Below are 20785 nucleotides of genomic sequence, written 5' to 3' on the forward strand. Positions count from 1 at the left end.
CTTCGTCAAGCTTAAAGAGTACCTGGCGAGCCCGCCGATTTTGTGCAAACCTCTGGTGGGGACCCCCCTCAGGTTGTATTTTGCTGTAACTGAGAGGGCGGTAAGTGCGGTGCTCGCCCAAGACCAGGACCAGGCTCAGAAGCCTATTTATTTCGTCAGCAAAGTGCTGCAGGGCCCGGAGGTGAGGTATCAGGCCTTGGAGAAAGTCGCACTGGCTGTGGTATTTTCGGCAAGAAGGTTGCGCCATTATTTTCACAGTTTTACAATACTGGTGATGACCGACTTGCCCATCCAGAAGGTTCTGAAGAAGCCCGATGTAGCTGGGAGGATGGTGAAGTGGGCGGTGGAGCTGTCGGAGTTCGATATCAAGTATGAGCCCCGAGGTCCGATCAAGGGGCAGATTTTCGCTGATTTCGTGGTTGAACTCTCTTCAGAAGCAGCACGAGTTGAAGGGGATGATTTCCGTTGGGTGCTCTCGGTGGACGGATCATCGAACCAGCAGGGTAGCGGTGCTGGAGTCATTTTGGAGGGGCCCAACGGCATGTTGATTGAGCAATCCCTGAGGTTTGCCTTCAAGGCCAGCAACAATCAAGCAGAGTATGAGGCGCTGATCGCCGGAATCTTGCTGGCCAAGGATATAGGAGCTAGGGTGCTGATTGCTAAGAGTGACTCACTACTGGTCACGGGACAAGTAACAGGCGAGTTCCAGGCCAAGGATCCACAAATGGCGGCTTACCTGGAGTATGTGCAGGAGCTGAAGAGTTCCTTCGTCTCCTTTGAAGTGGTGCATGTGCCCAGAGAGCAGAATGCCCGAGCTGACTTGCTAGCTAAGCTCGCCAGTTCGGGCAAGGGGGGTAGGCAGAGGACGGTGATCCAAGAAACTCTGAAGATGCCTAGAGCCTTTGTGGCAGATCACCTGGTTCTTCAAATAAGCAAGTCGACAGAGAAAGCGGCGAGGAGTCACAGGCCTCTGACTCAGCAGGTCTGCGCTACGCATGAGCCAGACACGTGGATAACGCAGTACCAGCGATGCCTGGCAGATGGCCTTCTCCCGCTAGATCCGACGGAGGCTAGGAAGATAAAGAAGAATTCTAGCAAGTTCACAATGATTGATGGCGAGTTGTACAGGTTTGGGTTCACACACCCACTCCTGGAATGTGTGCACGGAGAGAAATGTACAAGAATCATGGTCGAGCTCCATGAAGGGATATGTGGAAGCCACGTCGGGGGTCGAGCTCTGGCCGCAAGAACCCTCCGTGCAGGTTACTATTGGCCTACAATGAGAGAATACTGCAAGAAGTACGCACAGTGTTGCAAGCAATGTCAGCAGCACGCCGATTGGCACAAGGCGTCTCCCGAGGAGTTGAAGTCGATTTACAGCCCTTGGCCGTTTCATACATGGGGGATCGACATTTTGGGACCTTTTCTGATGGCATTTCATGAAGTTCTTCTTGAATCAATGTAGAGTAATGGGGCGGAAGCAATGAATGAAGGTGAGCAAGATCCTCCTAGGAGTGGTGTTGATCTTGTAGGTGCATGCTATGTGTGGTTATTGGGTGGTTCGGCCAGCCCAAGGGAAAAGATGAAGGAATTGAAGTTTAGAGCCTAGGATTCTAGGGAGAAGCAAAGTTGAGCACAAATGGGCAGCATAACTTTACTCACAATAAACTTGAAAATACAAGGTGTAGGGTCCTCCTTTTATAGGCTAAGGAGGACCATAATGCAACCCTAATGCTAGCCAAATGAAATGTAAATGTGAAGCACATGGGTGCACATGGCACATGGGTGCACAAATGAGCACATGGGGAGGGGTGTGTCTAGTTTTTATGCTCACCCCCTCCATGGGCTTTCTAGACCGGCCTTGGTAAATTTAGAGGTTTTTTTAGAAACTCTAAGTTTACCTAGGTTGGTGTTTTAGGTGCCAAAATTAATTCTAAGAAAATTACAAATAAAGTTCCTCTGCTAATTTTGACAGGAAATTAAAGTCTACTCTACACTAGAGTTTATGGCATTTGAACATGTAAAAGAACGTCTTCTTGGATCCTCTTGGCCATAACTCTATGGTTGGCCCAAATCTACCCTTTGGTGGGCTTGCATGTGGGCTTGTGCTTGGGCCTCTTCCATCATCCCCTCCCTCTTGAAAAGGATTTGTCCTCAAATCCATTGCTTCTTCTTCTTCATGGCTAGGGGAATGGATGTGGCTGGATGGTGTCCATCATCTCCTTCTTCTTGAGAAGATCTATCCTCAGATCTAGAGATTTGATCTCGGATAGCAGCCTCTTGCTTCTTCAACTATGCTTGCCCTCCCGGATCAAACGTCCACCTAGGGGAATTATCAAATAAAGCAAATGAGTTAGTTGAAGCAGTTATATACAAATCAATTTTATGAAGTTGCCATTTTTGTTTTTCTTTTGTTTTTGGCAACTTTTTACAATATTTCTCTTTTGATGGTTGCATGTGTTCTCTAATCCTCTCATGCTTTGTAAAATTTTCAATAGTGGTTACTTGTTCCTTAGGCATAATTCCTTTAGGAAGTGGTAACAACGCAAAAAGAGAAAGAGGACTATGTTCACATACAACTTCAAATGTAGAAATATTAGTAGTCTTGTGGACTACTCTATTGTATGCATGCTCAATAGAAAAAGGATACTCATCCCAAGAATTGTGGTTGTCTTTCATGATTTCTCTAGGCATAGTAACAAGAGCTATGTTTTCAATTTTATTTTGACCATTCATTTGAGGATGATAAGAATTTGAAAAGGACAACTTAGTTGCAAGTTTTTCCAAGAGAATCCTCAAATGATGGTTTTCAAATTTTGGAGCTCTATCCAACACTAAGTTTGAAGAGAAATCATGAAGACTTGTCACTTCTTTAAGGAAGAGTTTATCCATGTCCATGAAAATGGAATCAAAATCTTTTGTCGTCCTAAGAAGATCTAATATGAAATTTAGGCTTATGTCTTCCCAAGGGTCATTTGCAAAAGGTGAAGGAGTATAGAGTTCATGAGACATCGCCTTAGATGTATTTTTAAAACACGGAATGTATCTAGGGTAATGTCTTTGAACATCTTTTCTCATGGGTGACAATAATTTTCCTTTTAAAAGCTCTAGAGTTTTATCAACTCTAATTTGACCCATGAGTTCTCCTTCATGAAGAATTTCTCTTTTATGTGTGAAGGTAGTCTCGTTGATACAACCTTTGTTCATGGAAATTTCAATTCGTTGCAAAGATTGTCTCAATAAGACATGACAAGTTTCTTTAGGCACTACTTCACATAAAAAATTGTCTTTGTAGATGCCTATAGATGACTTGACCTTCACTTGGTGATATCTTGGCATGTATGTAAAATAATCTACTATATTTTTATCTATGCAAGCCTTTTTTAAGGATTCTTCTTTTTTTTCTAGGCTTGCAAGTGTTCCTTTACAAAAGGTAAGGCTAGGTTGTTCAACAAGAGGTATATTTTCAAATGTATTTTCAACTTTTCCTTCTTGTTGAATGACCTTGTGGGAAGGAACACTCTTCTCCCACGCCTTTTGTTTCCCAAGGGTTTTCTCTTGCTTTTCTATTTTTACATTTTCTTCACTCTCACTAGCTTCTTTTTCTTGGCTAGTATTCTCATCTTTGTCCCTTAAGATCATAGATCTTTCATTGAAACATTGAGATGCTAATTGATCATTGCCAAGGTATTCTAAACATGGAATTTCTCTAGCTTGAGTGTGAGAGATATGCTTGGTTAGGTTTTCTTGTCTCTCTTTCCTAGCTCTCCTAGGGAATTGTTGATGATATTCATTTTTCCTAAGACTTTCTTCCCCAAGATAATCATGATGTTTAGAGCTAGATGCATGAGAATGTAATTTTTTTGAAAATTGAGACTTCTCATTCTTTGCTTTAGTCAATTCATTAGTTTTGATCTCATTCTCCAATTGTTTAGATGAAATTGATTGAATATCCTTAGTAAGTTGCTTCAAAAGAGATTTCAAGGATTTCACCTCACTTTTAACTGATTTAGAGGAGTGAGAAGACATGACTAAAACTTTGTGTGTAGAAGTATTTTACCTTGAGAAAAATTTAGGGAAGTCAAAGAAGGTAGTCTTCCAGGTAAGGGAGGTGAGTCACAGTGGACTACTTAAATACCAAGCCTTTGCCTTAGCCAAAAACTATCCCTCAATGTCTTCACACAAAGCTTTCTCTTAGTAAACCACTTGGAACACAATTAATTTGAGAAATCAGATTTTAATGCAAGAAAAACAATGCATGCTAACTAATTAACAAAGCTATACGGTTTTTAACAAAACTTAAAACAACCACACATACAAAGCGTTACTAATTAAGCAATATAGAAACAACTAAGAACAATTAACAATTGCTAATTAAAGAGTTCTATACTAGTCGGCCCTAGTTGAGGCTTCTTGGACACTTTGAGCCCTTGAAGACACACTCACCGTCTAAATCGTAATTAAGAGGTAATTAACAAAAATTAAGTTGTAAGGAAATTAAGAAAAACTCCCTTTGTTGATCCTCTTTTTGCTAAGTGCACTTCCTTGTTGTCTTTGCTTGTTAGCCCTCCAAAATGTGTGTAGTGTTTTGAGAAAGTTTGCTTCGGCTTTGTCTTTGTCTTCCCCTTAGAATGAAGGTCTTGATTCTCCAATTTCCAGCACCTATCAAAGGGCTAAACCTTAACCAAGTCAAGTTTCCATTCACATAAGCACCAAAGGAAAATAAATTCCAGCACCCAAATTAGAGGTCAAAGAACAAAAGCAAGAAACAATTTAATTGAATAAAACAGTACCACCAAAAGGAGTTAGATTGTGACAACTAGAAAGAGGTCCAAGAAATATTAAGCAAGCAAATAAAAGGTACCAAAATAAAGGTAGGCACACAAAAGAATCCTAAGAATGGCACTAGATTTAGATGACCAAATAAAAAAAAAACAGCACCACTGGAAAATGTTGTGGGCCAGAAAACGTGTTTGTTCCCCAATTTATGCTGAGCTGTATTTTTAAAATTTGACTCTGAAATTTGATATGCAAGATATTCAGGATCTTATCTAAAATCTGGATTTGGAATCACTCAAAACGCATGCACCTTTTTTTTTTAATAAATTTTGCAATTTTGGTGTTCAGTTAGGCCAGCTGGAGCGCCTCAGATTTGCACTCTGATTTTAAAAGATTTATCATTTTTTTTCTGTTGCTTCTTTTGATCTAATTCTTTTTTTGTCCTTTCTATAACACTTTAAAATTGCATATTCCAGAGAATCAAAATTTTCCTATGAGTGGAAATATTTTTCTGGATCAAAACAGCCAAAACAGAGAAGGTGAAAACAGGGGAATCTGAAAACTGGAAACAAAAACAGCAAGAAAAGTGCCTCTATATTTTCCAGCTCAAGGTGATTCCTAAAAATGTCAAGAATCTTGTTCTATGTGGCTATTGGAATCACATCATGTGGTATCATGAGTCTTAGGTTCATTCTTGTTTAATTGTTGAGTTGTGTCACTTTATTTCAAGAGCTCTTTTTAATTTCTTGCAATTTAAGTTTCTGTTTTAGAATTTTAATTGAGTATTCTTGCTGTTTTTCTTTTGTTCCAAGTGTTTGTGGAAAGGTTTATGGCACTCATAATTCTTATGAGTATGGTTGCTCTTTTGGAATGGCATTATCCTTCCTAGAGTTTACCTTAAGCTTCCTTTCACTTGTTACAATTTGTGTTGTGTCTTTTAATTTTTGAATCATGTCAAGTTTTGTCTTAGTCATGTTATTCCATATATGTCATTACTTCTAGTAGTACTTTTATTGTTTTGATTGTTTCTTGCTTTGGTGTCATATAATTTTCTGATTTGATGTTGATCCTTTGTGCATTTTCTTTTTAGAATTGAGTTCATACTTGTATTCTAGACCTATACAAGTTCCAATACATCATTTTCTATTATGTCTTTGCTAGTTCATCATCCTGTTTTTTATTCCTATTAGGATTCCTCTGTTTCTGAAAAAAGTGCTTACTGTTTTTCCTTATTGCAACTGATTTACGTACTTTAAAATTCTGAAATTCTGGATTTGAGATATTCAAAGTGTTATAAAAGAATAGAAAAAAGAATCATTCAAAAATATGAAGTACACAAAAAATGATAAATAAAATAAAAAAAGTGTACATTCCTGCCGAAAAAAATACGGTAATCTGGCAGCGATTTTAAAAAATTTATTTCTCTCAATTGGCTTACTGTTTTTATTTGATTCCAGTGCCATTTTTGAGTTAACATCTTGAAGTTTCTGTGGTATAAATTTCATAATCCAGTTCGCTCTACAACGTTCCAGTTAAATCAGTGAATATCAAACACAGTTTGCATAAAAAAAAATTTCCAGTAGCTAAATTTTTTTTGTTTTCTTCATCTACTCTAGTGCTTTTCCTTAGGTATTCTTTTGTGTGCCTACTTTTCTCATTGAGTTCTTTATTTTCTTGATTGTCTTTCATTCTTACTCTTTGAGTTTGTCTTACATATAGTATTCCTTTTGCAATTACCTTTTCCTTGCTGATACCTTTTCTTGTTTGTCTTTATTGTTTCTTTGGTTTTGTGGTGGTTTGCTCTTAAGATTGGTGTGCTTGCTTTGACATATTTCATTTGAGGATTCCAAGGCCTCAAGATCAGATTGGAGCAAGAACATTATTTCTTTGAGAGTGATATCTTTTTCAGCCTTAGTTCACTTCGGCAGTTTCATTACAGCTCACTGTTTTTGCTAATTTTTAACTTGTTTGCTGTTTTTGTGTGTTTGCTGTTTTTAATTACAAATGGCTGGATTTTCAAGTGATGCATCCTACAAGCAGAATTCTCCTTCCAAAGCTTCAATTATTGGTGAATTACATGAAGCTCAAAGAACAATTAGACGGTTGGAGGAGAAATTGCAAAAGATGGAGGTCCAACAAACTAGACCATCTCCTTCTATCCATGATGGACATCATTCTCATAGACCATCTTCAAGAGCTTCTTCAAATGATGTTGGCCGTGAAGATGAGCATAGGAGAAGGAGACCTCCACCCCAAGTCCATGGACAAAGACATCATCACCAAGGGGAAAGAATTCACTACGGCAATGGCTTCTACCATGATGCAAAGTCCAAGCTTCCTTCGGTCAAACTACCTTGTTTTAATGGTTCTAGTGATCCAAATGTGTATTTAGATTGGGAGGCTAAGTGTGAACAAATTTTTGAGATCCATGAGATCCAAGACGAGCATAAGCTCAAGCTAGCCACCCTAGAGTTTAGTGATTATGCCATGAAATGGTGGCATGGAATTGTAAAGGACATTATCTATCACAAGGGTCCTCCCGTGGACTCTTGGAACTCTTTAAAGGATCATATGCGCGCTAGGTTTGTGCCCCCACATTTTAGGAAAGACCTCATGTTGAGACTCCAACGGTTTCAACAAGGCACGCTAAATGTGGATGAATATTATAAGGAGCTTGAGACGCTTGTGCTTAAAATTGAATTAGAAGAAAGTGAAGAAGCCATGGTTGCTAGGTTTGTGAGTGGTCTTAGGAAGGATATTCAAGACATTGTTGAGTTACAAGAGTATTCATCATTGGGCTCTTTAGTTCATCTTGCAATGATGGTGGAAGCCCAACTTGCTAAGAAAAACTCTTTTAAAAATGCTTCCAATGATGGATACTACTCCAAGTCTTGGAGAAACAAAACTTCTTTTTCTAAACATCCTTCCAAAGATTCTTCTTTCAAACCCAAGGAATCTAAGCCATCAACTTCTAGACCTAAGTCTCCCACTAGAACATCTAACACTAAATGCTTTAAATGTATGGGTTATGGTCATATTGCTGCAAATTGTCCTTCCAAACGAAGTATGTACATGCATGAGGGCATTGTAGTTAGTGAGCATGATTCGGATTCTCCAAAGCATTCATTGCATTCTCATACATCTAGTGAGGAAGAGAGCGAATGTCCACTTGAAGGGGACTTGTTAGTTGTGAGAAGACTTCTTGGACAAGTTTCACAACCTTTTGATGAAAGTCAAAGGGAAAATATTTTCCATACAAGATGTCTTATTCAAAACAACATTTGTTCCTTGATAGTGGATGGGGGTAGTTGTGCAAATGTGGCTAGTACAAGAGTAGTAGATAAGCTTGGATTGCCTACTATCTCTCATACAAAGCCCTACAAGTTACAATGGCTTAGTGAAGTAGGAGAAATAATTGTTAATAAACAAGTCCTCATCCATTTCTCCATTGGAAAATACAAAGATGAGGTATTATGTGATGTTGTGCCCATGGAAGCCACTCATGTTCTTTTGGGAAGGCCTTGGCAATTTGATAGAAAAGTTTTACATGATGGCTTTACCAACAAATTATCTTTTGAATTCCATGGTCACAAGGTTACTTTAAAATCTCTCTCTCCAAGAGAAGTCCATGAGGACCAAGTTATCATGAAGAAAAAGAGGGAGAGTGAAAAAGATAAAAAAGATAAAAAAGATAAGAGTTCTAAGCCTACACTCCTTGTGTCTAGGCGTGACATTGAAAGGGAAATAGTGGCTCATCATCCTCTTTTTTTAGCCATCCCTAGAACTCTTAGCATAGAATTGCTTGGAAAATTTGGTAGAAGAGTTCAAAGATGTGTTTCAAGATCCTCCAAATGGACTTCCACCTTTGAGAGGGATTGAGCACCAAATTGATTTGATACCGGGCTCTTCTTTACCAAATCGTCCCGCATATAGGACCAATCCAAGTGAAACCAAGGAAATTCGCCAACAAGTTGAGGCTTTGATTGAGAAAGGGTGGGTGCAAGATAGCATGAGTCCTTGTGCTATGCCTATCATCTTAGTGCCAAAAAAGGATGGCACATGGCGAATGTGTTCGGATTGTAGGGCCATAAATAACATAACCATTAAGTATAGGCATCCCATACCTAGACTAGATGATTTGTTGGATGAATTACATGGTTCTAAAATCTTTTCAAAGATTGATCTTAAAAGCGGCTACAATCAAATCCGTATCAAACCGGGTGATGAATGGAAGACGGCTTTTAAGACCAACTTTGGTTTATATGAGTGGTTAGTTATGCCTTTTGGTTTAACTAATGCACCAAGTACCTTCATGCGCCTCATGCATCATGTTCTTAGACCTTTCATTGGTAAGTTTGTTGTGGTTTACTTTGATGACATTCTCATTTATAGCTTATCTTTGAATGACCATAGGTTGCATGTTAGGCAAGTTTTGGAAACCCTTAGGAAGGAACATTTGTATGCTAACCTTGCTAAATGTATGTTTGCTCTTGATCATATAGAATTCCTAGGGTTTGTTGTGAGTTGTAAAGGGGTCCATGTGGACAAAACAAAGGTGGTGGCCATTCAAAATTGGCCTACACAGAAATCTTTGAATGAGGTCCGAAGTTTTCATGGGCTTGCTTCTTTCTATAGAAGATTTGTCCCAAACTTTGGTACCATTGCCGCACCACTCAATGACATAGTGAAAAAGGATGTGGTCTTTCATTGGGGAGAAGCACAACAAAATGCTTTTGATACTTTGAAAGAAAAATTGACTAATGCTCCCATCTTGGCCCTTCCTAATTTCACTAAGACATTTGAGATTGAGTGTGATGCTTCAAGCATAGGTATTGGGGCTGTTCTCCTTCAAGAGGGCCACCCCATAGCCTATTTTAGTGAGAAATTGAAGGGAAGTCATCTCAACTATTCCACCTATGATAAGGAATTATATGCACTTGTTAGGGCTTTGTTTACTTGGCAACACTATCTTTTTCCCAAAGAGTTTGTGATACATAGTGATCATGAATCTCTTAAATATTTGAAAAGCCAAAACAAACTTAACAAGAGGCATGCTAAGTGGGTGGAATTCATTGAGCAATTTCCTTATGTGATCAAACACAAGCAAGGCAAAATAAATATTGTGGCGGATGCTCTTTCTAGAAGATACACCTTGCTAAATCTTTTAACCTCTCAATATCTTGGTTTTGATCACATTAAGGAACTTTATCATGATGACCTTGATTTTTCTCTCCTCTATCAAAAGTGTCTTAAGGGAGGACACAAAGACTTTTTTATTCAAGATGGCTTTCTTTTTAAGGGAAAACGTCTTTGTGTTCCCCAATGCTCTATTAGATTATCTCTTGTTAGAGAAGCTCATGAGGGGGGCTTAATAGGACATTTTGGGGTTGCTAAAACTTTGGATGTGTTGCATGAACATTTCTTTTGGCCTCATATGCATAAACATGTTCATAGTTTGTGTGATAAATGCATAGCTTGCCGCAAAGCTAAATCTAAAATGCATCCCCATGGTCTTTATACTCCTCTTCCTATCCCTTCAATGCCTTGGGTAGATATATCTATGGATTTCATCTTAGGCTTACCCAAGACATCAAAGGGAAAGGACTCCATTTTTGTGGTAGTGGATCGTTTTTCAAAGATGGCTCACTTTATTCCTTGCCACAAAGTGGATGATGCATGCCACATTGCAAACCTCTTCTTCCAAGAAGTGGTTCGCTTGCATGGGATTCCTAGGTCTATAGTGTCCGATAGTGATCCTAAGTTCTTGAGTCACTTTTGGAAGACCTTGTGGGGCAAGCTTGGAACTAAGCTTTTATTTTCTACCACTTGCCACCCACAAACTGATGGTCAAACCGAGGTGGTGAATAGAACTTTGGGACAACTATTGAGATGCTTTATTTCGGGGAATCCTAGAGTGTGGGAGAATTTACTACCCCATGTTGAGTTTGCATATAACCGAGTAGTAAATTCTACCACCTCTCATTCTCCTTTTGAGGTAGTCTATGGGTTTAATCCCCTAACACCTCTTGATCTTCTTCCTATTCCCCTTCTTGAAGATGTCTTGTGCAAAGATGGGGATGAAAAGGCTTCTTTTGTGAAAACTTTGCATAAAGACATCAAGAAGAGAATTGAGAAGAAGGTTGGCAAGTATGCTGAACTTGCCAATAAAAGGAGAAAAGCATTGTTGTTTGATGAGGGCGATTGGGTTTGGCTTCATTTGAGAAAGGATCGTTTTCCTACTCAAAGGAAGTCCAAACTAATGCCTCGAGGGGATGGACCTTTCCAAGTCCTCAAGAGGATTAATGACAATGCTTATGAGTTAGATATGCCTGATACATTCTTAGGTAGTCATACTTTTAATGTCAGCGATCTAACTCCTTTTTCTGTAGGTCTCCAGAATTCGTGGTCGAATTCTCTCCAACTCGGGGAGTATGATGGAGATCAAGCTCAAGAGAACATGGAGGCCACTCATCAAGCTCAAGAAGAGGTGGAGGCACAAATGGAGGACGCCCATGGAGGTCAAAGTCCACCTCAAAGGATTACAAGAAGCATGTTCAAAGCTTTGGGAGCTAGAGGACATTTATTTTCTCTTTTTGTAGTTTCTTTAGTTGAAGGTGCTTAGAGGGAAACTTTAGAAACCTCTTTTGTTATAGCATCTTTTAGGCTTTAGTTAGGAGCTTTAGGGGGGTGTATTAGTAGATAGGTGTAGGAGTAGAATAGGGGGTGCCAAAGTGAAGGAAAGGATCACACCTTCCTTGCTTTGCAAATAGGCGCCGGTTCTAGATTGATTTGGAGGGAATTTTGAATTGTTTTAGCTTTCATTTTTCAGCACCTTAGGCTATAAATAGAGGTGCCTTCCTTGTAAAATTCAGATTGGAATTTATCTAAAGAAACTATACTCAAAATTGGAGTGAGCATTTGGAGAGCTTTTGAGCCTTCTACTCTAGTCTTATCTTGAAGGACCATGGTTTCCTCAAGTGGCGGCTTGCACACTCATCTAGGAGCATCCATACTTCTAGTGGCGTGATCATCCAACCATTCTTCCATCTTCATGAGCATTCTCTTCTCCTTCCTTTCTTCTTCTTCAATTGTTCATGTTGCCTTGTGTTTTGAGTTGTTTTTAGTTTCGGTTCTTCCAATTTCCAGCACCTATATTCTGTTTTGTTTCTTAATTCTGTTCGGTACAATTGATTTTGGTTTAATTCTGTTCGGTCTTTTCTTTTTAAATTCCTTTGTTGATTCAATTTGACAATATTTGGTTCATCCAAATGAGTTTGGGATTTGGTACTTGTTATTGGTGAGTTCTTGACTTAGAACCATGATCCAACTCTAAGAAAAGTGCCTCTATATTTTCCAGCTCAAGGTGATTCCTAAAAATGTCAAGAATCTTGTTCTATGTGGCTATTGGAATCACATCAGGTGGGCTTGCATGTGGGCTTGTGCTTGGGCCTCTTTCATCATTTTCTATTGGCGATCAGGAAGATGAAGTACTTGGTGGTGGCAATTGAATATTTCACCAAGTGGATCGAAGCAGAACCAGTGGCCCAGATCACCGCACACAAGATCGAGAGCTTCGTGTGGAAGAACATCGTATGCCGGTTTGGTGTGCCTAAGCGCCTGGTGTCGGACAACGGGACTCAGTTTGCAAGTCACCTGTTAAAGAAGTTGTGCGAAGGGGTGGGAATTCAACAAGTATTTGCATCCGTCGAGCACCCTCAGACAAATGGCCAAGTAGAGTCCGCCAATCGGGTATTGCTAAGAGGCTTGAAGAGAAGGCTAGAGAAAGCCAAGGGATCGTGGGCTGAGGAGGTACCCCGTATAGTTTGGGCGTACCACACCACCGAGCAGTCAGGAACCCATGAGACCCCGTTTAGCTTGGTCTATGGGTGCGACGCAATGATTCCAGTGGAGATCCAGGAGAGCTCGCCGAGATTCCAGAACTTTGTAGCTGAAGACTCGAACGAGGAAAGAAGGTTGAATCTGGATTTGCTGGATGAGGTCAGGGAGGAGGCGAGATTAAAAGCTAAGGCAGTGAAAAGAAGGATTGAACGAAGGTATAACTCGAAGGTGATGCCAAGACATTTTAAAGAAGGCGACCTGGTGATGAGGAAGGCCCACCAGTACGAGATGGAGAAGAAGTTGTCGCCTAAGTGGACGGAACCGTTCAGGATAACCGAGGCGCTCGGGAACGGCGCCTACCGCTTAGAAACGTTGGAAGGAGCGGCGATTCCTCGCACTTGGAACGCCACGCACCTCAAGTTATATTACAGTTAAAAGCTTTGTAAGTAAAAACAAACATGAAGGGCTTTGACATGTTTCTGTTAAAACAGTTTGAAGGGGGCGTTCTTTTTTCCCTAAGGAGGGTTTTTAATGAGGCCACCCAATAAAGAAGAGTTTTCAAAGTTTAAAGTGTTTTAGATTGCATGCTTGTTGTTGTTGCGAAAGTTTTGAAGAAAGACCTTGTCACTCGCATGTGATTTAAGGCAAGTTTGAAGATATACTGCATGCTTTCTAAAAAGTTTTTAAGTCCCCATCGTTTTTCGGCGATTGGCGGCATCAGTTAAAGATAAAAGTCCTCATCCTTTTTCGGCGATTGGCAGCATCAGTTAAAGATAAAAGTCCTCATCGTTTTTCGGCGATCGGAGGCACCAGCAACGTTTAAAAGACCTCAACGCCCTTGCGCGTTCTGAGGCGAGAAAGAGTTAAAGACCTCATCGCCGTCGAGCGAGTGCAGGCGAGAAAGAGTAAAAAGTCCTCAGTGCCTCCAAGGGAGAGAAGATGTAGCCGGGCAATGTAGAGGCACCAGTAAAAAGTCCTCAGTGCCTCCAGGGGAGAGAAGATGTAGCCTCGGGGCAATGTAGAGGCACCAGTAAAAAGTCCTCAGTGCCTTCAGGGGAGAGAAGATATAGCCCCTGGGGCAATGTAGAGGCACGAGTTAAAGACCTTCTCGCCGTCGAGCGAGTTCAGGCGAGTTAAAAGACCTTCTCGCCGTCGAGCGAGTTCAGGCGAGTTAAAGACCTTCTCACCGTCGAGCGAGTTCAGGCAAGATAAAATCCTTCTCGTCTTGAACGAGTTCAGGTATGGTGTAAAGGGTGGAAGAAGTTCAGAGGGTGGCTAAGGTAGGTTCGAGGAGAGCGCCGAGCCACCCGGTTCCTTGTTCTGAAGCTCAGGGAGGTAGAGAATGATCCGAAAGGCGCCTCTACCCCCAGATGAGGGAACAATAGCCAAGTGGTGAAAGCGAGAGGAAGCATACATCGCCAAGACCCTCTGGCGATCAGAAGAAATCCAGGCGATGGCATGAGTAAGGGCCCATTTGATGGAGCAGTTCAGGTGAGTTATGCCTTAAGCTATCAGTTGGGCTGAAACTTGCTGTTTAGTGAGTAGTTTTACGATGAAGATTGTTGCTTTAAAGTTCACGAGTTATTAAGATACTATCGTTCGAGAATTGGTAGTTTGGTCGAGCTCGAAGTAGTAAGTAAACAGTTACGCCCGTAGAATTGCTAAGTCAATTTTGCTTAAGCGGTTTTTACAAGAAAAAGCAAGGCAAACAGGGAGATCATATGAAGAAGTAGAGAGATTCATGATGAAGTGGCATCAGTTCAAATACAAAGAAAGAAAGTTATTACAAAGTTTGTGCAAAGAGAATAGACAAATAAGTGATGGAGGGAGGCAGCTAATCTCCAAAAGGGACGATCTTCCCATCCACCACTTCATTGCATATTGAGATCATGGAGAGGTCAAGCTCGGGGTACTGGCAAGCGAATTGCTCCAAGGCAGCGTCAAACCCGGCGGCGAGGACTTGGGCGGAGCTCAGCTCAAGCTCTTCGTTTTGTTGCTTGAGCCCCTCGGTTTGCTGCTTCAGCTCGTCAGCTCGCTTCTTCAGTTCTTCAGTTTCCCTGCGAGTCTGAGTGAGGTCTTCGGCAACCTTCTGGTTTTCCTCCCGCGCCTGGGCCAGCTCTGCAGCGATCTTTGCATTTTCCACTCTAGCTTCGGCGAGCTCAACCACGGCTTCATCCCTCTCCTTTTCAACTTTTCCCAGGAGAACCTCCCGATCGACCGACCTCTTCTCCAGGTTCTCTACCTTGGCTGCATCCGCTTTGATTGATGTCTCCAGGTCAGCCACCTTGAGACGGTAGGGGACCAGCTTGCTCTCCAGCTCGATTTTTTCTTGAGTTAGGAGGTGCAACTTCTGGCGCAGATTGGTGGCCTCCTTACGCGCCACCCTCAGCTCGGTGCTCATGGCGTCTTCCACCCTCGAGTGTTCGATTTCAGCCATCATGAGGTTGCAAGACAATTTCTCCGCCTCGATCCTTATCAAGCGATTCTCCTCTTCGAGTATGGAGATATCACCTTGAAGTTTCTTGTTGAAGCTCTCCACAGCTTTTGTTATGATAGAGGGGAGGTCCTCTGCCATCATTTTGAGCCTGGCTGTGAAGGGCCCCCAGATCCCTTGGACCGCGAGGAGAAGGTTTGCAACCGCTGTTGGTGGAGGCGCTGAAGGAGCCTGGTGCTGGTTCTCGCCACCACCCTCTTGAATTGGTTGCTGAGGTTGGGCTTCTTTGCGTTGTGGGCGCCCTCATCCCCACCTGGCGCAACCTCGGCGATTGAGGTCGTTGAAGGAGGACCCTCTCCAGCGGATACGAATGGCGTGGAGGCGCTCAGAGGGTTCTCCATGAAGTTGGGCTCGTTGGCCTCAACCGCAGGAAGTGCAGCCGCCAAGGGCACTGCTTGAACTGGCGGTGTTGGAGCTGGGGGAGAAGGTGGTGTTGGTGTTGGTGCTGGGGGAGAAGGTGGTGTTGGTGTTGGAAGGGCAGGTGGAGCAGGTAGTGAAGAAGGTGCCACCCTTCTCCTTTTGGTGATAAGGCCATCCTCTGTTGCCTCATCGTCCTCTTCTTCATCTTCTTGGACCACTTGAGGAGTTTTCCTCTTTGGTTTCCTCAAGATGAGTTTTTTTCGTTGAGGAGTTGGGCCTTGAGGGGGCGACCTGCCCTGAGCGGCGGCGATCTCCACCATCGAGTTTGGCACGGTTTGAGAACCCGATGCCAACTTGTGGGTTCGGGCGAGCGCCCTCAGTTCAGCTAGCTTGCCTTTGCCCAGCATGATATCTGCACAGTTCAAGTATACAAGTAAGCTCAAAGACGAAAGTAAAATATATGAGTACATGTGCAAACGAGACAAACAAATGGTGCAGGAAATAAAAACCAGGTCTAGTATACAACCAGCAGGACGCCCAACAACAAGTAATAGAGATGCAGCACGAGATAAAGCCTAAAGGTCGAAGTAAGTGCTAACCTATGTGAGCTTCGAGTTGGCTCTCAAGGAACTCGAAGGTGATTATTGAAGAGGTAGGGAAGGTGATGTTAGCGGCTGCTACGCTCTTCCAGAATAGGCATAGATCCTTGTCCAGCTCGCCCATGTTGTCAGGACTTCTAGGCCTTCTGAAGCTTCCCTTGGAGTCCTTATTTCCCTTGTTTACCCAGTACAAGGGAAAACCGTCGAGCAGCAAAGGGTCTAGGTCATTCTGGCGCACTTGGACGAATTTTCCCTTCCAATCTTTGTAAGATTGCTGGAAGATCGAAAGAATCGACCTCCCAGCAATTCCGTTCAGGCTCACCCAAAGGCGATCTCCAGGATTTTTGGCCTCGAACAAGAAAAGAAATACATCTACCAAGGCCGGTAGTCCCAAGTGCGCGCACATAATTTGAAACGCCCGCACGAAGGCCCAGCTGTTGGGATGAAGCTGGGCGGCGGCGATGTCGAGCTCGGTTAGGAGTTCTCGTTCAAAACGGGTAAGGGGAAACCTAAGTTTCACCTTCTTGAAGACGGTGGTATACACGAAGCAGAACAGCTCGCCGTCGTTCCCCTTGTCATCTGCACAGATCGGCACGTCAGGAGGGCAAGACAGCACCATCAGTTTATCATCATGCTCCTTGTGGAACGAGAGGTTGGGCTCGTCCCCTTTCTTCAGCCGTAGCACTGCCAATGCAGAGTTCACTGAAGAAGTCTCCTTTAGCAGAGTTGAGGTGGCCCATGGGTATAGCTTCTTGTAGTCTGGAGAGGGAATGGAGGCTCCTCCGGCGACTGGTGGAGTTGCCTGAGCAAGGTTGGGGCGAGAGGTTGCAGGCCTCTCAGCCTGGGAAGAGGGAGCACCAAGTGCTCGCGGTGGGTTATGCGCTTGGATTGGAGGGTTTCGCGACGAAGGAGGAGGATACGCGGTGGTCTTTCTACGAGCCATCGCGGGAACTGCAAAGGAAAAAGGAAAAGAAGGATGAGCGAAGGTCGTAGAGGTCGACTTGATTGTGAATGAAGGATGAAAAACGAACAAACGAAAGTTCGTTGTGATGAAAGAAATGGAAGACGAAGCCCTAAGTTACGAAAAGGGAGAAGAAGAAGAAACAACCCACAGCGTATGCACCAGACAGTTAATGGATGATGCGAATCGGTTAAAATGCAGCAAACATCAACAGAAGAAGTAAAAGAGGTACCTTTCGATGATCAGATAAAAGTTGAAGGGGGTTGGAGATCGAGAGAGTCGAAGAGCGTCGTGGGTTTGCAGAAGAAGACTCAGAGCGTTTCGAAGGCAGGAAGATGATGAAACAGTAAAAATGAAATGGGTTTAGGGGTTTTTCAAACGATTTTTGGAAGCATAAACGACAGCTAAAGATGACCGTTGATGAAGCCACGTGTCGAGCGATTGGAAAGGTGTTTGGTGGACCGTCAGAAAAGCAGAAAGTACGAACGTTTGGAATTCTGCGCCAGCGCCACGTAGATCGGTAGTGACGTGACTTCTCTAGTCTTTTCGCTGGACAAGTCTTCGCTTAAGACTGGGGGGCTTGTGTATCGCCATGGTAGTCGGAAGTGATGACGTGGCAGCAAGCTATTATGCAGGCGTGTTGAGCGGGGCCCATGGCTGGCAGAAGGGAAGGAAGTCGGGGGGCTCGTGTGGTCGCCAGTTATTAAGTTGGCGTGCTCCAATCTATAGCATACCTAAACCGGCGGTCACCAAGATTGAGATAAAGTCGCCGGATGCGAACCCAGACGACCTAGTGGTTAGAGATCGCCGAAACAAGTACATCGCCGAAGATGAAGTCGTCAGATAGTCATTTCCTAGCTGGCCAGAGGCTGAGGTCGGGTAACGACTTACCTGAACATGCACGGTGAAGCAAGAGAAGTAGATCATGAAGGCGGCCGGCGAGACCACAGGGAAGGTGTGTATGAAGGCACCCGTACTCGCCACGTAGAAGAGATCACGCTCCAAGGCAGCTATGCACTGAGTTGTTTCATGCATAAGTAACTTAGCCAAAAGCCTGAAGAGTAAGAAGTGGCGCCCAAGTCAAGGATGCTCCAGATGGTGACACGTGTACAGCTGGATACGGACCACGTGTCCAGATGTGTAACTGTCAGGAGAGAGAAAGTGCACAGGTATATAAGAGATTTTAACGAACTTCTGAGGTACGCACGTTTAGATTACTTTTATACGCTTGCGAGAGCTTGAGTACGCTGAGAGAGAATTTTGCACGGTTCCTTAGAGTTCTTGAGTTTTCTCTTAGTATTTGGTGGTTCAGTCGCTGACTTGGACGTCGGAGCGTGATCGGCCGCAGCGGCGCCGTTCTGTCTTTTGCAGGTTCTTGAGGTGAATCACGGTGAAGGACGGAAGCTAACACGGCGCAGAAGTCGATCTAGGTTTGACGAGGCAAGGTTCTTGCGTCCCGGTCAACAGGCAGGATCATGTATATATTTGAAACATTTGTCTTTAGATAGTTTATAACAGTGATAGACATTGATTTACAAGAAATTACCATGAAAAGACTCGAAACTAGTTTTTTTTTATGTAGCTGAATGAATTTATTGTATAAATTTGATAGATGAGTCTCACTAGTAGTGATAAACATTGGTTTTCAAGTAATTAGGAAGAAAATAGTTGAAACTAGTTTTTTATTGGTAGTTGCATGAATTTGTTGATATATTTCTGATCCTGCCTGTTGACCGGAGCGCTGGAGAATGCCTCGTCAAAGGATCGACGTGCGCACCGCTTATCGCCTTTCGTTCCTCCCTGGATCTACTTCAAGAACCTGCAAAGAAACGACACGGCGCCGCTGCGGCCGATCGCACTCCGATGCTCAAGTCAGTGACGGTATCACCAAATACTAAGAACTAGAACCGTGCAAAAACTCTCTCTCACAACAGCTCTGTCACTCGCAAGCGTAAAGTGTATGAACTGAACGTGCGTACCTCAGAAAGTTCGTTAAGAGCTCTTATATACCTGGTGATTTTCTCTCTCCTGGCAGTTACAGACTTGGACACGTGGCTCGTATCCAACTGTACACGTGTCATCATCTGGAGGCTCCCTGACTTGGCGCTGCTTCTACTCTCATTTTGGCTAAGTTACCTATGCATGGTACTGCCCAGTGCATAGCTAACTTAGGAGTGCGATCTCTACTGAAACTGGCGAGTTAGGGCCTTCATACACCTTCCCTGTGGTCTCGCCGGCCGCCTTCATAATCTGCTTCTCCTTCATCTTCGGCGATGTGCTTGTTCTGGCGATCTCCGACTGCTTGGTCGCCTGAGTCTGCATCTGGCGACTTCATCCTCAACCTGGCGATCACCTATTCTGGTAAGCTGGAGATCGGAACACACCAACTTAACAATCGGCGACTACACGTGCCTCCCGACTTCCTTCTTAACTGCCGACCTGGCGCCTTGTCAACACGCCTACACTGTAGCAAGGTGCCACGTCATCATACCCGACCACCAGGGCGGTACACAAGCCCCCCAGTCTTAAGCGAAGACTTGTCTAGCGAAAAGACTGAAAGAGCCTTCGTTAACACCGGTCTACGTGGCACTGACGCAGAATTCCAAGCGATAGTACTTTCTGCTGCTCTGATGCTCCACCAAACCCTTCGCGCATCGTTCGACACGTGGCTTTCATCAACGGCTATCTTCATCTGCCGTTAGCGCTTCCCAAAACCATTTCGAAAACCCTTAAACCCATTACGTTCCACTGTTCCATCACTTTCTTCCTGCTTGCAAAACGCTCTAACTTCCCTCTGCGAAACTCTCGACGCTCTTCATCGTTCCAGATCTCCATCTTCCTCCCTTGTCTTCCTGATCATTGAAAGGTAATTACTTTCCTTCATCTGCTGGGTTTCCTTGCATTTTCACCGATTTGCATCATCCTGTAACTACCTGGTGCATACGCTGTGGGTCGTTTCTCCATTTCTCTTCTGCGTAACTTAGGGCTTTGTCGATCGTCGCAACGAACTCACATTCGTTCGTCGTTTCACCTTCCTTCCATGACCGAGTCAGCCTCTGTAACCCCCTGATTGTTTTTCCTTTCTTCTTCCTTTGCAGTTGCTATCATGACTCGCACAAAGATCACCCCAAACCCCCTCCATCAGCACGAAACCCTTCTTCACAAGCGCACGACCCACCCCAAGTTCGTGGCGCTTCCTCTTCGCAGGCTGAGAGGCCTGCATCTTCCCAAGCTGCTCTGGCCCAGGCGACTCCACCAAACGCTGGAGGAGCCCCCGTGCCTCTGCCAGACTTCAAAACACTATATCCTTGGGCCACCCCAACCCTTCTAAAGGAGACCTCATCGGTGACCACTGCGGGAGCAGTTCTGCGGTTGACAAAGGGGGACGAGGCCTATCAATCGTTTCATAAGGAGCACGACGAGAGGATGATGGTGCTGCCTTGCCCCGCCGCTCTGCCAGTGTGCGCTGATGAAAAAGTGAGCGCCGACGGCCCCTTTTGCTTTGTTTATACAACTTTCTTCAAGAAAGTCAAACTCAGATTTCCCCTCACCCGATTCGAGAGGGAACTCTTGACCGAGCTCAACATTGCCGCCGCCCAGCTTCACCCCAACAGCTGGGCGTTTGTTCGAGCCTTTCAAATAACGTGCGACCACCTGGGGCTGCCTGCGTCGGTGGACGTGTTTTTGTTTCTTTTTTAGGCCAAGCACCCAGGAGACCGCCTGTGGGTCAGCCTGAATGCCATTGCTGGGAGA

At 43.6% G+C, this 20785-nt stretch overlaps 1 protein-coding gene across 1 annotated transcript; it reads right to left on the bottom strand.

Moving 5' to 3' along the window:
* Positions 1-14452: 14452 nt before the first annotated feature.
* Positions 14453-15193, bottom strand: LOC137836789 (filament-like plant protein 1). The gene has a single exon (XM_068645526.1). The coding sequence runs from the start codon at positions 15191-15193 to the stop codon at positions 14453-14455; it is 741 nt and encodes a 246-aa protein (XP_068501627.1).
* Between the last annotated feature and the right edge of the window lie 5592 nt (positions 15194-20785).

Source organism: Phaseolus vulgaris, chromosome 11, assembly GCF_000499845.2.
Source record: "Phaseolus vulgaris cultivar G19833 chromosome 11, P. vulgaris v2.0, whole genome shotgun sequence".
Taxonomy (NCBI): Eukaryota; Viridiplantae; Streptophyta; class Magnoliopsida; order Fabales; family Fabaceae; genus Phaseolus; species Phaseolus vulgaris.

What these genes read in the sequence shown, in the direction of transcription:
- LOC137836789 (XM_068645526.1), bottom strand. Translation starts at nt 15,193, where the DNA reads ATGGCAGAGGACCTCCCCTCTATCATAACAAAAGCTGTGGAGAGCTTC.